Source organism: Triticum urartu, chromosome 5A (genome assembly GCF_056163025.1).
Source record: "Triticum urartu cultivar PI428250 chromosome 5A, HENAU_Tu73, whole genome shotgun sequence".
NCBI lineage: Eukaryota > Viridiplantae > Streptophyta > Magnoliopsida > Poales > Poaceae > Triticum > Triticum urartu.
In genome coordinates, this window is record NC_141877.1 from 531,881,535 (window position 1) to 531,898,863 (window position 17,329).

At 46.7% G+C, this 17,329-nt stretch overlaps 3 protein-coding genes across 5 annotated transcripts; all 3 read right to left on the reverse strand.

Annotated features, from left to right (window-relative positions):
• Nucleotides 1–705: 705 nt before the first annotated feature.
• On the reverse strand, nucleotides 706–1,495 carry LOC125556540 (uncharacterized). Its single transcript, XM_048719253.2, has 2 exons — nucleotides 1,049–1,495; nucleotides 706–959 (listed from the first exon to the last, which is right to left on the reverse strand). Exons 1-2 carry the CDS (start codon nucleotides 1,419–1,421, stop codon nucleotides 814–816), a joined length of 519 nt encoding a protein of 172 aa, XP_048575210.1. The 5' UTR covers nucleotides 1,422–1,495; the 3' UTR covers nucleotides 706–813.
• A 7,828-nt stretch (nucleotides 1,496–9,323) lies between these two features.
• Nucleotides 9,324–12,823, reverse strand: LOC125510321 (Regulator of Vps4 activity in the MVB pathway protein). The gene is made up of 7 exons (XM_048675476.2): nucleotides 12,500–12,823; nucleotides 12,248–12,380; nucleotides 10,912–11,015; nucleotides 10,647–10,818; nucleotides 10,403–10,543; nucleotides 10,228–10,319; nucleotides 9,324–10,138 (listed from the first exon to the last, which is right to left on the reverse strand). The coding sequence occupies exons 1-7, from the start codon at nucleotides 12,775–12,777 to the stop codon at nucleotides 9,436–9,438; spliced, it is 1,623 nt and encodes a 540-aa protein (XP_048531433.2). The 5' UTR covers nucleotides 12,778–12,823; the 3' UTR covers nucleotides 9,324–9,435.
• A 946-nt stretch (nucleotides 12,824–13,769) lies between these two features.
• On the reverse strand, nucleotides 13,770–16,899 carry LOC125510323 (uncharacterized). Of its 3 annotated transcripts, XR_015602595.1 has the most exons (5): nucleotides 16,157–16,899; nucleotides 15,247–15,408; nucleotides 14,970–15,159; nucleotides 14,236–14,348; nucleotides 13,770–14,142 (listed from the first exon to the last, which is right to left on the reverse strand). XR_015602595.1 is itself a non-coding variant. In XM_048675478.2 (4 exons), exons 1-4 carry the CDS (start codon nucleotides 16,757–16,759, stop codon nucleotides 14,120–14,122), a joined length of 978 nt encoding a protein of 325 aa, XP_048531435.1. In that variant the 5' UTR covers nucleotides 16,760–16,899; the 3' UTR covers nucleotides 13,770–14,119. The 3 variants fall into 3 exon arrangements, 2 of the variants coding, with proteins under 2 accessions (XP_048531435.1, XP_087377650.1); XM_048675478.2 differs by lacking the exon at nucleotides 14,236–14,348; XM_087521524.1 differs by lacking the exons at nucleotides 13,770–14,142; nucleotides 14,236–14,348 and adding an exon at nucleotides 14,373–14,540.
• Between the last annotated feature and the right edge of the window lie 430 nt (nucleotides 16,900–17,329).

The following is a 17,329-nucleotide window of genomic DNA, read 5'->3' on the forward strand; positions in this document are numbered from 1 at the left end:
TACTAGTTCTGCAAAAGAAAAGAGAAACCCATGGCAGAGACCGCCAACAGGATATGTCAAACTAAACGTCGATGCCTCGTTTGATGCTGATTCACTTCAAGGAACCGTGGGTGCTGTTTTGCGTGATTGTAAGGGGCTGTTCTTGGCAGCAAGTAACAATATAGCCGGGGCCTGTACAGATGTGTTCATGGCAGAAGCTCTAGCACTCCGGTTTGGTTTAAATCTGGCAACATCGGTTGGCTGTTCAAAGGTGATTGTTAACTCCGACAGTTCAGACGTAATTTTGGCTATGCAGGATGGGGGGAATACGTCAGGCTCCTCTGCTGCAATTTTGGATGATTATTTTCACATGGCAAAGGATTTCACATGCGTGCGTTATGAGCATTGCCATAGGGAAGCTAATGCTGTGGCTGATGAGCTAGCTAGAATCTGTAAATTTTCTTCCCCTAGTTCCTGGTTTGATGAGGCACCGGATGCCATCATGCCCTTGCTTGTAAAAGACAATGTTTTAATTACTAGCTAATAAAAAGGGGTGATGAGTTTCAAAAAAAAAGGGGAAGATGGTCAAACTTCAAAGACTTTGACTTCAAACAAACCTGCGAGTAAAAAGGATCGGACACAGGTAAAATCTACACAATGATAAGGGTAAGACCACCTTATTTATATTTTATTCAACACAAAACTTGTAATCAGAAGAATCGACAGGTTCCACGGAAACATAAAGAAGGAAGAAAAACAACGCTGAACTAACTGCGGCCCAGGCCACAAGCGCCAGTACAATTAAACGGTCTTCCACTGCCTTCTTCCTAGTTCCTACTCGACGATGGACATAGAGCCAGCCAACCCATCAGTGTTGCTGCGGATGGCCTCGTCGTCCACGGCGCCGTCCTCATTGTCCTCCATGGCGCCATCTTTGTCCTTCTCCTCCTCTCTCCAGGATGACAATCCAGCCAATACTCCTGCGCAACACGAGGCATGGTTCCATTCAGAATGGCGTACGCTCTATGAAAAGTGAACTCCAAAACTACGAATCGAGGTCCATATATACTGCCGCATTTCTCCGCGAGGAGTTGGGCTTCGTTGACGTGCTGGCCTCCGCAGGGGGCGTAGATCTCGGCGGGGACGTGCGCGATGAAGAAGCCGGTGACGAGAAAAGCTGGGACGTCATCGAGGAGGCAGAGGCACGGGGTCACGCCCGCGGCCGCAGCCAGGGACGAGTCCACCCCGGACCGCACCACCTCGCAGCTAGCGCCGCCGGGGTCCTTCTCGGTGGTAGGGGGCGAGAGGATGTTGATGTGATGGGCCAGTATCGCGGTGTCGCAGGACTCCTGCTCGTGGCCGGCGACCTCAGTGGCGAGGAGGCCAACTCCGACGACCAAGAGGAGGAGGAGGAGATGGTGGTGGAGGTGGGAGCGCTCCATTGTTGGGTGTCTCGCTTTTACCGTGGGCTAGCTACTGGATCTGGATGTGGAACGCTTTGCTTGTAGCGTGTAAATAGTGTATTCGACTGGGCTAGCGTTTGATGGATCATCCAACTAGTGCTTATAGCCCGTACATGCATGCACGAGGCATGCATGATCAACTTGGAAGAAGATTGATCGATGCTCCCTACGGCCTCCTCACCCACGCCTCCATGCGTGCATGTGCTACGGGTGTATGAGGAGCGAGGTTTGAACTTTGTGGGTGGGTGGGTGGTCGGATTTCTTTTCGTGAGCACAATCGCACATCACACTCTTATCTATGCCTCTGTTTCAGATGAACTGAAATTCTAGGTTTGTCCTACAAGTCAAAATTGTCCAACATACATGGACTAGATAATCGTCTTGTGCTTCTCCTTGTGTGTTGAATTAAATTGTATCCGCAGAAACTTGCAAGATTCAGCTGCAAGTTAAGCTTTTATGGGGCTATAGGTGGCTATTTGCATTTGTTCCTATACTCATTAAGCACCAGCACCACCCCATGCCAGATATAGTTAAAGGGAAGCAAGCCGGTCATGAAGAACGAGACTAAGATGTTTTGTGGCACGTAGGTGCGGGCACACTGAGCCCCTCACGCGTGCCTTTTCTTTGGATTCCGATTTTTAATCTTTGATATCTTTTAAATGAAAACCCCAAATTAAGTTTTGTTCCCATATTCGTGTTTAATGAGATGCACTTTGAATACCTTTTGATGAGTTTTCAATTTTTTTTAGTAATTTCCAACTTTTGAAACTTAGTATGAGCGACCGGCAAGAACGCCGGAGCGCCGCCACCGCCCAATCCGAGGATCAGAGTTTTCCCTGGAGCAGCACGACAACGGGCAGTGAGAGCCGCGACGACGCCTTCAAGAAGGGAATGACCTGCGCCGCCGCTGGTCCGTCCAAAGATAGAACATGTTTTCACCCCGGCCAACACTCACCGCCACCGAACGCCACACCCCGGCTACCACGCCGCCCACACGGCCATGGCCACCGGGCAGCACCAAGCCACGGCCTCTCCCCAAGAGCACCGTGCTACCACCACCAGGGCCGCCGCCCCGGCATCCAAGACCTTGATCCCACCTCACCCGAGATCCGCCGCTACCCCAGCCAAAGAGATGAGCGAAAAGGTTCCGCCTTTCACACCCCTGGGAATCCCCCAGTGCCGAGACCCAGTAGGCCGGCCAAAACAAGCCTCCGTCGACCCATCCTGCAGCACCGGGCGCGGGACGAGCTCGATCCAACGGCACCGTGTGCGAGATGAGGTCGGTCCTGCTGCACCGTGCGCGAGACGAGCTCGGTCTTGCTACATCGAGCGCGAGACGAGCTCGGTCCTGCCGCACCGGACGCGAGACGAGTGATGAATCTCAGCTGGGAGAAGGACAGCCCTTCGATGAAGTAATGCTCGGACGATGAGGAGAGGAAGCGAAGGCCGGCACAAGTCGACTACGGACGGGCCGACGCCCGAACCGCCGTCGCAGACGACCTGCCAAGCGCCGTGGAGCCACCCACGGCTGGGGCAGCAGCCACACCCGGCCACTGCCCAACCCTTGCTGCCCGGCGAGCTCGAAGCGCGTGAGTCACCGGGCACACACAACCACCAACACAGCCGGCCACCACGACCACCAACTGACCCCCATCGGGAGGCCAGGACCCGGCCGCCGGCGACCAGCCACCACCCGGGGCTCAGACGAGCACCCGCCACCACCTCGCGCCGCCAGCCGGCCCCGCGGCACAGGATCCGGGCGGATCTGGCCGGGCGCCCGCCCGCATGCCTCCACCTACGCCGAGACCGAGGCAGCCGCCGCACTCCGCCCGGGGCCCTGACCACCGTCGCGCCACCGCCCCGCGCCGCTGTCGTCGTGCCGCTGGGCCCCGCCCCAGCCCAGCGCCGCCACCCGAGAGCACCATCCCGTGCCGGAACTCCACGGGCAGAGGAGAGGAAAGACGCCCCGCCGCCGCCGCGCCGACCGGGCTTTGCCCATCAGCACCTGCCGGCGGCGGCGGGGGAGGGAGGTAGGAAGGTGGGGTCTAGAGGAGGAGCGGCTAGGGTTCCCTCCGGTCGCTCGCGGGAGCGAGCCGGGAGGGTCGGGAAGCCAACTTAAAGTTTCAACTTTGAAACTTGATATGAGCACGACAAATCTTATATGTGTGAAAAATTAGAACTTAAAACTTATTGTGCCCTTATGCAGGGACTAACTACTTTGCGGATAGCAAGGCAATCGGGCGGCCAGGCAGGTGCGTGCTCCCGCACCCGCGTGCCCCTACGAATTTCTGTAGTCAATCTAACTATACATTTTTTCACGGATTGACTTTGATATGGCCAAGTTTATTAGAATTTTTGTTTTTTCTTAATTATCATGCGTCAAACACTCAATTGGCAGAATTTTTACGTTTACCAGTGCTCGGTTTTGCGCGTGTGTTCCTATACTACTCATCTGTTTCTTCTATTGCTGAGTTTTTAGAATCCCGAGGGCCTTTGATTCGTAGGATTCTTAAAATGCAAGAATAGGAAAAAAACTTAAGAATGGCATGTAAGGTTGTCTTGTATCCTGTAAGATTATAAAACTATAGGAATTAGAACGAAGGAGTGTTTGATAGCACACAAAAAGGAAATGAATTGTACCAAGTGGTTCGAGTGTGGATGGAAAATTTCCTCCAAGATGGAGTGCATATGAATCTTATGGGAAAAAACATGCTAAGGATTCCAATCCTATGAATCAAACTATCGCGAAAAGTTCTCATGGATTCAAATCCTCCGAAAACCCTATGGAGCTCCTCCAAAAATCTTGTGGAATTCCTTTGAACCAAAGGAGCCCACGGTTTTGCAGTTTTGTATGTGCATGTAAGGCCACATATACACAAACTATTTGGGTGTAGGAAATTTATTTAAGAAATTATTCATAATGAAAAATGATAGATCAATCAATGTTTAACTTTATCATCCTTCGAACATTTTTCCAAAAAACAAATCATGTGCAGTCAACATAATATTCATAATATCAAACATTGCACCATATCTCTCATATGGAAAAATTGTACTTTAGTTGGAAAATAATTTACAAATTAAACTTTGTGATTATACGCTTTTTTGTTGTAAAAGTTTGTTGTTTAAGCCATGTGCAAGTGCCAACGATAGTAAAACATCTCGTATACATATTTTCAGATTTATCCATTGGAATAGGAGTTCGAAGTGGAGCAACAGTTGTCCTTTTTATTCTTCTCTCGTTCTTCTTGGCAGAAAATCTTAAACATCAAAGAAAACAAATAATGAAGCGGAAGTTCTTTGACCAAGATCGTGGTCGTTTGCTGCAACAATTGGTATCTCAAAGTGCTGATATTGCAGAAAGAATGACAATAACATTGGAAGAGCTAGAGAAAGCAACAAATGATTTTGACAAAGCTCGTGAGCTTGGTCATGGGGGACATGGTACCGTCTACAAAGGGATTTTATCAGACCTCCATGTCATAGCCATCAAGATAACAAAGAAAGTGGTTCAAAAAGAGATTGATGAGTTCATCAATGAGGTTGCTATACTATCACAAATCAATCACCGAAAATGTTGTAAAACTATACGGTTGCTGCCTTGAAACAGAAGTCCCGATGTTGGTCTATGAGTTCATATCCAATGGGACGCTTTACGATCATCTGCACATCACTGAATCAAGATCATTTTCATGGAAAATAGGCTGCGAATAGCAACCGAGACAACTAAGTCACTAGCCTATCTTCACACAACTGTATCAATACCTATCATCCGTAGAGATATTAAGTCCGTTAACATACTTTTGGATGGTACTCTAGCCTCAGAGGTAGCAGATTTTGGAGCATCAAGGTATATTCCAGTCGATAAATCGGGTGCAACAACGATGGTGCAAGGCACAATAGGATATTTAGATCCTATGTATTTCTGCACAGGGAGACTCACACAGAAAAATGATGTTTACAGCTTCGGTGTCATGCTTTTAGAACGGTTGACAAGAAAGAAGCCATTCGCATATTTATCTTCCCAAGGCAATGGCCTCGTGGCACATTTTGCTATCTTATTTGCAGAAGGCGATTTGTCTCAGCTAGTCATGGATGAGGGAGGCAAAGAAGTGGAACAAGTAGCTGCGCTTGCGATAGTGTGCGTAAAGATAACAGATGAGGGTCGTCCGTCCATGAGACATGTGGAGTTAACACTTGAAGGTCTTAAAGCATCCAAGGGGCATGTTCTAGATAATGCAACCGCTGATACATCTGAGGCGAATGGTACTGCAACAAAGTTCCAAGTGACCACATATCTCTCAAATAGAAAGGAATCAAGCAGACAATATAGTATGGAAGAAGAATTCATACTCCTCAAGGTACCCTCGGTAGTTCCATTTAGTCATTCATGACTTGTACAGACTTATTTTGTGATGGCTAATTAGTTTTTGAAAATTTTCATGTTGACAAAAAATGCAAGCAACATGTGGTTGGATGTCTAGTAGGGCGGTTGTATGCCATGTGCCACGCCATGTGTATCTCATTACAACGAAATATTGTTTAGTTGCAGGACACGTCCTTGCCACTAGTGAGACACCAATAGTGACTTCTTTAAACTTTTTTTTTGCGGGTAGACTTATATTAACCTTTTTTTTGCAGGAAGACTTATATTAATCTTGAAGCTCTGTGGATCCAATCTTGGGTAGAGCTGGTGTTAGCCTAATAATGGCTCGTTCCCGCTCCGCAATAGTTTTTTTTTTGTAAAATCAGCACCACCCTCCCTGTCTACGCCGTTGGAACAACTGGCGTCCATGCATCCCCTCTGACCGGTCAACCGTATGCCAGCACACACAAATACATAGAGCATTTCGTATGAGTGGCCGTAGTGAGCCGCTTAGTGCAAGTAGAGTGACCGTATTTCTGGTATTTCTAAAATCAGTGACCAAAGTGCGGAGACAATTTGAATGGTCACAGGTGAACTTTTTTTCACTAATGGAAACAAGAAGGGGTAATCAACACTGGACCAATTTTCTTGTGCCCACTCACTGGTTGGATGCACAACACACACTGAATGAAGACCACAAAAGTTTCCACTCTCATTCACCTCACAAGTTCAGATAGCCTATATACCTGGGAGCAACACGAATGTAACTAGATGATTCCCCGCGCGTTGTTGCGGGAATGTATGGTCAAAAAATAAATAGTGATGATTATGTAAAATGAAATTTTCATGATCAGATTACTCTTTCGGTCACATTGAATAATGTTACGAGTTCAAGGGAAAGCGCAGTTTACTTTTTATTGTCCGGTACATTTCTATGTGTAGGTGCTAACAACAGGAATTCTGCACCAACCAAAGTTTGGAAGTACATTATCAAAGACATGGTCGTTACATACTTTCCAAATGTATCAATGCACCAAGTCTCAATACAGCAATTTCCATGGCAAATAGTTTATTTATCTATTATTTAACCATCTTATCCCTCCAATAATTTGGTTGCCTTTTCTCCATTAGCATTGCAAGGCAAATGAAAAATCCAAGAAAAATACGGCCATATTCCTTACATGAGCACTTGAGCCGGCAGAAGATTTCCAACGCAAATTGAGATGGATTAGAAACTTGAGAGGTGCCCATCAGCTGTTTGCAATCTTTCAGTGCGGGAAAAAGTGCAGGTATTCACTCCACTTGTTTGACCAAGAGAGCCCTCAACTTTTAATATGCCCGCCAAAAGACTAAGGCACGCCATGGAATCAGGAGACCTGCTGATTAGTACCAGTAGATGTCAATAAGGATGCTCGTAGTTACACAAAATACTCCCAATATGCAATCCCAATACAAAATATAGCAATAGATGTATTACTATTCCCAACAAAAAGATAGATCACATGACGTCATGCATGGGAGGAAGAAAGACAAATGCATCAAGTAGCAGAACAGGGCAAGAACACAACCCACTTTTTATTTTTTGCATTTATTCTCAGCATAGAAGAACTATACAATTAGAACAAAAAATACTGCCATGAGATGGTACATAAAAGATTCCTTGCCACCGGACCACAAATGAAAGGCAACAATATTGCAAGTGAGAGTAATAAACATGGTCACAAAGCTGATGGCACCTAGATTGGTAATGGCCTATTTGCAAAGGAGAACGCCCTCAATGTCGTGGTTCTCTAAAGTATTTCATGAAGATTTGCACGCTACTTACAATAAGAAGGGAACATTACTTGGAGATGCCAAATCATTTTAGAGCAAACGAAAGGTGAAGATTTGAGCACCCACTTCACTACTCCTTTGGCAAATTTTGGGTCATTCCCATAATCAAATTGAGAAGAAAAAACACAATAATCCAATGAGTCTACACCACCAACAAAAATGAAATTGTGTACATTTTGATACAAATGTACATATGAATATATCAGCAAAGTTCAACAAATTGATATACTGAACCCTTTATAACTGGTGATGCACAAATATTGAACCATACATAACCGGCGATTATTTGCTAAATTTAGGTGGCAATGGTTACCATGAAGGTCATGATAATGGGAATGAACAAAGCATTGTAAATGGAAAATCAGAATATGATGTGGAATCCCATACCTTCAAAAGAATTCTACAACGCTGCAAAAGTAAAACGGTGTTGGAACTATGAAGTTTCCTTAGAGGAAAACAAAACTTATATTACCATCATAGTGCAGCCATGAAGTATTTTCAAGCATAAAGCAACCATTGGTTGAGAATGATATACCCACGCATGGTGTTTAATGACAGAACATTAATGCACTTTTAGTATGCAATCCATATCTTCATCTGCATCCTGTACAGTGCCAAAACAGGAGTGGTGTTACATTAACTTCACTGATTTATATCATTGATATCTCAAATTAAAGTTGTCATGTGGCCAAAGCCCCCAGCCAACTTCATGAAAAAGAGAACGGATCTATGACAACACTAAAATAATCATACTGGTATGCATCAGTAATCCTATATGATAAAACACATGTGCTTTTGAAATCAATATAATGCAAGAGGGAACGTTGGATTAAACTTTGCATGACCTGGCAAGCATGACACAATTTTGGAGCAATGGTGCAGACACCAACCTGATGTTGAAGACTATGGGAGCGATGCCGCTCCACTGTCTGAAGGGGAATTTTTGCGGGAGCACGTGAAGTCGCCGAGAGGCGGCGTCGTTGTCGCTTTCTGGGCAGCAAGGAGGTGGTGGAGGTCGTCCTTCAGGAGGCAGAGTCGTCGACTCCGGGCGCCTAAAGTCTGCAGTGTAGTGGTCCTGCACCGTATCTCCCTCTTCCCTAACTCCGCCGAACCCCACCCCTCACCATCTCCCCCAGATCAGATCGAGCCGCAGGTGAGGCGGCAGCCAGATGGATGACACGATGGAGGTCGCTCTATCGAGGTCCTCGCGCGCCAGGAGGAGAGGAAGAGGTGCCGCCTTGGCGTGCCTCTGCTCGCCCGTGTGGAGACGCATGGACTGGAGAAACGCCGGAGTGCTCGACTGCTGGGCATCGATGGTGCCGTCGGTGGTGATTGACGGCATCGCCCGTTCTGCTACCAGGAAGAGTAAGAGATAAGAAGAGATCGACGGATGGGCTTCTCTTTATCAGTTATTACGCCGCCTCATCGATCAAGGAAGCCCAAAGGGGTTCGCTTCGGTTGCCAGCATGATTTAACCCTAAAAACAAAAACCAACACGACTTGTTGAAAACATATGCTGATGTGGCGAGCTGGCAAGTGAAGATAAATAAGAGTAATTGCTGATGTGGCATGGCTGCTGAGTTAGATAGCTTGCATGCTTAGAGAAATAAGGTAGTGGGGATGAACTGTTTAGGTATTATAGATTATAGATACGGAATAATAGTTTGGGGCAAGCCAGCACCTTGCAAAACCAAACGCACGAGACAAGTAATATGTATATAACTTAGCAGTATGTAGTTCTGGCATTGTATAGGCGCAAGCAAAGGATTCAACATCACGATTCCACTGCGCAAGCTAAGGGAGCTTCCCCCCGGATGACCTCAGCGCCTCGAAGCGCGCCGTCAGGGTCTCGAAGTCCAGGGGCATGTTCGGATGAACGCGGGAGCCGGGGTTCGCCTTCGGCGGCTCAGGGAAGTCATCGTTGTCTTCTGCTTCCTTCTCTTCGCGGTGACCGTTTCCTGGGTAACGTTCCTTCCGTGGAGGCCGCCTCTCCAGGGAGGACTGTATCTCGGCGTCGCTGCCGTCCTCCGCCTCTGAATCATCAAACTTTATCTCCGAGTGCACCTTGCTAGCAGCACGGCTGTTCCTTCTGCGCGTCCTGCCAGTACCCAGATCCTGAAGCAGGTCCGAGTCTTTATCTTCCATGTGGTTCGACCCGCTTAACCTTCTGCCTGTGCTTCCACGGAGCCTCATTTCATCGAAGGCGGATGCATTTTCTTTCCTGGAGGTTCTGCTTGAGTTGCTCATCATCGATTGGCGCCTGCTAGAATGAGTGGACTCATGAAGAGTGGTCTTCCAGTCCTCGTCATCGTCATCGTCATCGTCATCATCTTCGTCGGATGAATGGGTGTTCTGGTTGGCAAGGTTGGCTGCAGCCTTAGCGGCAGATGCTGCTTGCGCAGCAGACTCCGCAGCTGCTCGTGCAGCTGAAGCTGCATCCTTGAATTGCTTGGCACCTCTAACATTATTATCATCATACTCATCAGCGTATCCAGAACTGCAAATGAGAAGAAGGGATGGATGAGGAACCAATGTTATACAGGTTTGCGTCATTTGTATCGTTATAGAGGGAAAGGAGCTAGAAACCTGTAAATAGATGGACTGGGTTGCACAAAATTTGCTGATAGCGTAGTCTTCACGGGCATTTTGGAAGCTTCACCAAATGAACTAGGTCCTTGCTGCTCAGAAGTAAAGCCTATTAGTTCGATACTATAAAGCCTGTAAATGAAAGAATGCACATTACAGTGTTAGTAGTACATACAATCATCTCTTCAGCAGGTTTAAGAAGATCCTGCTCAGCCTCGCTCGGGTCCCAATCGATTTGATGCTCCTTTGCTATATCCTTGAGAACTTTCAGCTTAGTTTGCCCAGACGGCTTATTGGCTGACAGCTTCTCAATTAGCTTCAGAAGAACATCATCGATTTCAGTAGTGAGCAGAAAATACATGCAGTAGTGACATCGAATGACTTTGCAGGAGAAAAAAATAAGAAATACACACACTTACAAGGTTATTAACACCAGCATTTGGGCGCAGGTCAACTGCAGCAGCAACGAAATCTTTCCCATACTTCTTTTCAAAAAGGTCCCGCATCCGAGTGAGTTCAGGGAGTTCAGAGCACCTTGGGGCTGCAAATATCAAACTGCAGATACCTTCTTTCAGGTCCGCTGGGCATTCCCTGAAGAAGAGGTTGGCCAGTGGCACAAGTTTAGGTCCTGGTTATCAGAACAAACAATTCTGAAAGCAAGGAAATGTTGCAAGATACACATACTTCTGCTTGGCAATGATGGGAAGCCGTGTAACAATCAGTTCACAGAAAAGTTCAATAATCTCATTTGCCGCCATAGTGTTTTGTTCTCTAATTACATGCTCGACCTGAAATACACCAAATAACTTGATTTGAGATATGGTCGACAGTGTTTTCCTCATTGTTCGGTACATGTGCATATCCTTTTCCTAAATAAATACATAGCATACACATCCTCTAGTTTACAAAGGTGCCGGGGGGAATAATTCAATGTGGGATTAGACTCAAGTGTAACAACAACCTATTCTCTTTCAAGGAAAAGAGTAACAACAGCCTGATTTGTCAGAAATTAACTATAGTCAAAACCCACAATATGGTTGGATATAAATGAAAAAGCTTGCTATGTTTAAGACATTAAAGCATAGTTAAGAAGTTCCCTTACCTCAAATCTCTGTAATCTCTATCGCATCAAAGCTTCTATATCTGACTAATCAGTGTTTTTTCAGAGAAATTTTATGTCAGAAACTGTTCCCTAATTTTGTCCCCTTCTCTGACTAATCAGTGTCTTGAGACTCACAGTGGGTGAAGCACCAATGCCTACACGAGGCAGCCCAATCTCTATGACTAACTGATACAGGTCGCATACAAAACAAACCAAAGAACACAATTGAGCATTTGCAAGACGCAAATGTATAGTATACATACCCTTTTCTTAAATGTATAGCATGCACATATTCAAATCTACTAAGAATGTTAAAAAGGGTAAGTAATCAGAGAGAAATGTGTTATTTAATGTTGGATCTTAGACTGGAGTGTAACGGCACCCTGACCTGCCTGATTTGTACAGGAATGAACTGGAGTCAAAACCCAGTAAACACGGTTGGGTATAAATAGGAAGCCTTGTATTGTTTACTATTGGACATTAAATCATTAATTAATTGATTATAAAGAAGTTTCCTTATCTGCAATGTATATATAGGTAGAGTGGAAGAGGAAACGCTAGATTTAAGGAAGTTATAATCTCTTCCGCATCAATCAGAAAGTGTTGTACTATTTCTGGAATCTGTTTCCCGATTCTGTCCGTCCGAATGAGCAGGGCCATTCCTGCCATGGACGCGCTAGCGATATCTGGATTCACCGCCGGTCGCGGGATTGGATTTGGCGCAGAAGGCCGGCCGGAAGGCCCGACGCGTGCTGGCCGAACTAAACGGAACCGCGGCGACCCCGACCAATCTGTCCGGCGAGCCGAGGTGTGTCTGATGCAGGAGGATGCGCGTGCAGAAGAGAGCGAGCCGGCTGGAACATCGAACATGTATACACTGCACTGTAGGATTTATGAGGTATGGGGCGTACTACGTACCCTGATGCGGGCGGTGTCCTCGCGGCCGTCGCGGAGCAGCGCGGCGACGTCCCCGCGCATCTTGCGCACCTGCGCCTCGCGGCGGTTCCGCAGCAGCTTCATCCGCGCCGCCGCCATCCGCGCCTCCGTCTTGCTGCGAACCAACAAACGAACCGACACCACCGTCAGTGAGTTAGTTTCCACCGGTGACGCACGCGAGAAAACGAACAAACAAACAAACAACCAAACAGGGCGCGGGCGGTGGGGGGTGACCATTTGGATGCGCTGAAGGAGCCGCGGAGGCGCGCGGCGGCGAGGAGGGAGCCGGCCAGCCGCCGCAGCGCGCGCACGGGGGAGCTGGAGTCGCCGCCCGTGGGCATCATCATCTTCCTCCTCCTCCCCCCCGGCCGGCCTCGCTCTCTATCTGGCTCGCCGCCGCCGCCGGAGGTGGGAGACTGGGAGGGGAGGGGAGGGGAGGCGGCGTGGTGTGCGCGCGCCCTGTGTGTTGTGTTGTGTGCTGTGTGTTGGGGACTTGGGGTGGAGCTGGGCATGGGCTGGGGCCTGTGGGTTTGGCGACTTTGTTGGGGGCCTTGCGTCGGTCGGTCGGTCGGTGCCGGTGCTGGTGCGGCTCTGTCTCCAACGGTCGGATTTGACTTGACCCGTCGGGGAGGTGGAGATGCTCCTCCACGAGGCGAAGCGGCCGGGGAGGTGGGCCCGCGCCGCGCTTTGCCGTGTTGTCCGGGAGTGGTGCGGGCTCACGCGTGGGGCCGCGCTGTCGGCGGGGGAGCGTCTCATTCCCGTTGGGGGATCGCTGGGTTTTTTTTTGAGGGATGGGGGATCGCTGGGTGTGCACCGTGGACGCGGAGGACGATCGCTCTATCTACGAGCCGGACGGTGGCCCCACCGGTCATGGAGGCAGCAACTAGCCCAGCCCCACCGTTCCCAGGCAGCTTTTTTTTTGGTAGGGAAACCCAGACAGCTTTCGGCTCGTCGTTAAACAACTACTCTACTCTAGCGGAGGAGTACTAGCTTTTTATTCGAAAAGAAAAGAAAAGAATCAAATTCAAGTATATCCAGGAAATTTTCACACGACCGTTCCAAGAAGATTCAGATGGACCACCCCTGCAAACAAAAAAAAAGATCAGATGGACTGTTGGACAGCAGCTTTAGCAGGCAGGCACCTCGCCATTACATTCACACCGTGCTCAGCTCAAGACTGTAACCAGCAAACACAGCAGCTTCGCGTGATCATCAGAAGCGCACAAGCGATTTCAGTTTAATTCCTTGAGTATTTCGATTGTCTGGAAGACTGCGCTTTCAACAATATTATATTATGCTCGTATTGGAAAGACTTCTACTCGGCATCTCACTTTTTAGGTTTCGCTTGCAAACACTTCTACTCCAAGTTTTAATATACTCTCATCTACAATCTTATGTTCACAAGGAAACTGTAACTTTTATTTTGTTTTTGCTGGGGAAGGAAAATGTAATATTATGCTCGTATTTTGTTTTTGCTGGGGAACTTAAACAAACAACCACCACGAGAACCCAATAAAAACAGTCTTCCGGGAGCGATAGGACAAGATACGCAACATTTTGCACAATAAGTTGCACCACAAAACGACTAAACCAAAAACGCACCGACTTCAGCAGCTTGATCAGTTCAGGACTGACACTAACCAAGCTCAGGAAACAAGCAAGAGCGATACAGGGACGGGTTTAAGCCTTTCCAACAGCATCCAGGCGAGGCACATGACATACTGAAATGGACGTGATGGGCAGGCGCACCATCTCGGTTCACAAAACGCAGGAAGTACCACCTTATCAGTGTAACATTCAGGGAATATGGGAGTCTCTGAGTAGAGAAGCGACGATAGTGGATGATCTGAACTGCTACTTGTGCTGAAAACTGAAGCCTGCGGGAACAACAGAAACACAATGAGCACATGAAAGCCCAGGCTAAATAGAATTGAACCAGCATACAAATGAAGCCATTCAAAAGATATAACTTATCATTCCACAATTTCTCTCGATCTCAAAGCAACTACGGAGCAGCAAGTTCAATTATCTCATTACGAAGACAAGGTGAAAACCTCAATAAAGTGCTCCTGCATTCAGCAACCTGTTGGGTTTTAATAATAAATAAATCAGGCATTATCCTCCTACTTAACAGCATATGCATGCACCTGTAGTTGTTGCCCCAGGGGATGCAGTCACCATGTACTCCCTCCGTCCTTCAAAGAGTGTACTTCCAACTTTATTGGAAAGTCAAACTTTTAAATGTTTGACCTTATTTGTACAATAATACACCAACCTTTATGTCATCAAGTTAAGTAGCATTAGATCCATGATAAAATATATTTTCATCATATACCTATTTGGTTTCACAAACATTGATAGTTTGATTTTCCAACAATGTTGGAAGTACACTCTTTGAAGGACGGAGGGAGTATACTGTTAGGTGCTGATCACCAGCAGCCTAAACAACCGATTAAGATGTGAAAGACAAATGATGTAGAAATGGTGCATGTATTTCTGCTTTGGCCTAGGTTTACATTTCCATTGAAACATATAGGTGGGTCTTTTTCATTTCTAACCTACACCAAATGGTTGAACATCTAGTTTTCCAAATATAAGTACTAGTCTGTGATTTATCTTCCTAGAATAATAATACAGTTTTCCAACTGTCACACATGCAGACTACATAAACAATATAACAGTAAAATGTGGTTGTAATACTTACGTTCACGAGCGTCCTCCTTCTCTTCAATGTTTATTAGTTCCAAATGTACTCCATGATAAGCAAGGACCTTCAATAATTGGTGAATCCTTTTATCGTCTTTCACATGATTGATTTTGACTGCCTTGAGATGTTTTGATACCAAAAATTGTTCCGCTGGGTTGTAGATCTCACTCGTTTCAATGAGAAATTCCTGTCACAAACAAAATAATTAACTGAAAGGAATAAGCAGTACATGGAAATTTCAAAGATAAGGCATCATACATGAAAAAAGTTATACCTCAGAGCGACTAGCAAGTTCAAGCGTAAGCCTCTGTAGAATTGGTGAGTGCTGGAGAAAGTAAACTAGTCCATTGAAGTTAGCAGCCATACACCAGTCACCAAGCAACAATGTTTTTACCTTGCTAAACATCGGGGACCATTTTATATCATTTCTGAAGATCTGGGCGAAGTGAAAAAAAAAAAGAACAGTTGAAACTCTTAATTCAAGTATATGAATTAGTAATACTGAAATGAATACAAGCATTCTAGAAAATTCTAAATTTGAGCAACTATGCACAAGCAATAAAGCGATTTATACCCTGAACCAGATTTTAGAACCATATTAAATTAAGCCGCACTATTTAAGTGTCACACAAATTGACATGGCTCCCAGATTAATCTGAATCATATGCTTTTGCATAGTAGAATGTAAGTACCAAGTAGCCTTACATGCATACTATATGTATAATGCCTTTCTCATGAACAAACTATAGGGGCTATCTTCATAGAAACATGACGGCAGCCCCTTGCAGTTCAGGCATCTAGAGATAACAGCTGGCTAGGCTTGCAAACCATTTTTTCCTGCCTCTTCTTTTTTCCCCTCTATTTTTTGTTTACATTGGGTCAGAACCAGTTTTGCTAGTTTAGCTCCATTTGCTAGAGTTGTTTTGGGGTTCTGGGTTTGATGTCAAGTAAGTTGTAAGTTGTAAGTTATGAGCCTTCTCGGCATTCTTCTTGTAATACAAAATGGTGCAGATGCAAGAAAAATTAGAAAAATACGATTAAAAAAGAGGGAGTTGGTGACAAACATGCAATGCATACCACAAGCCAGTTTAATATGCTCCAATTGACTAATACACTGATGCAAAGATGAAGTGAAGGAGTCAGCAAAACAAGCATATCCATTGGAAAAAGAAGCACAAGCATACCATAGACTTGCAGGTTATCAGCTCTAAATTTGTAGCGGCTGATAAACCTTGGAGAAGCACACAATCATCTATACCATAGCACTCCACACATGACTCGAGACCACAGTCCCCGTTAGAACTATTTCTACAATTATCTCTGCAGTAGGGTCCAGTGTTGATAAATGCCGTTACCAATGATGGCAGGCTCTCAAGCAACGGAGTCCAACCCAAACAGTCGTATAGTTCCAAGAAAACCAGACCTGGCGCAGATATAACACACCGGGTTTCCATTGGGAAAAGACCTGTATCTCTGATCGCCAGATGTTGTAGAGATTTTGGGAAAACAGTCTCAATGTCGATTATACAGTCTTGAATGTCCAACACCTCCAGTAACTGACAGCCCAAAACATCAAGAGAGAAATCCTCAAACTGGACACGATGAAGAATTAACCTTGTCAAGTGCTGGGAGATGAGAGTCCCAGGAAATATCCTCAAAGGACGATAAACAGTTATTTCGAGTCGAATAACCCTCGCTTTGCATGACACAGCATAACGGAGCCACAGCTCAAAGTCTTGCTGAATCTCCTCCTCGTAGGTCGTAACAATCATGGCGATGATCGCCATTAAAAAGGATCTCACATTCACGCAGAGGAGTTGGGTCACGGTATCGGAGAAGACTATGGACGAAATGGCTCAGGTCCTGCCCAAACTGGTAGGTCCCAGCATAGGCGTCGAGGCGAATGGCCGGCACGGACTTCCAGAGGGTGCGCCAGCGGGTGGCGAGCACGCACGTCTGCACGGCCTGGTGCGAGGGCAGGAATGACAGCACCAGCTGGATCAATTCGTCCGGCAGCGTGCTTACCCGGTCCTCATCGCCGCCAGCCACAGCGGCTTCCTTGCTGCACATCCTCTCGGCCATTCCGTCGAACAGGTGGTGTCCCGCCCCGAAGCTGCCGATGGTGGCCGACACAGAATGAGCAAACATGCGGCAAAGATTGGTAAAGAAGCCAAGGTTCGCACCAAGTTACCTCTGGTCGCCGTCTCCGGCCAGACGCGCAGGAGGCCCGTCCGATGGAGTGCTCCCGCTCCTCGGCGGCGGCGGGTTTGCTCCGCACTCCGGGTCGCGACGTCAGAAGAGCAGTCACTCCCCTAAGCCATCTCGGTTCTGGGTTCTCTGTTGGTGGGGGAGAGGAA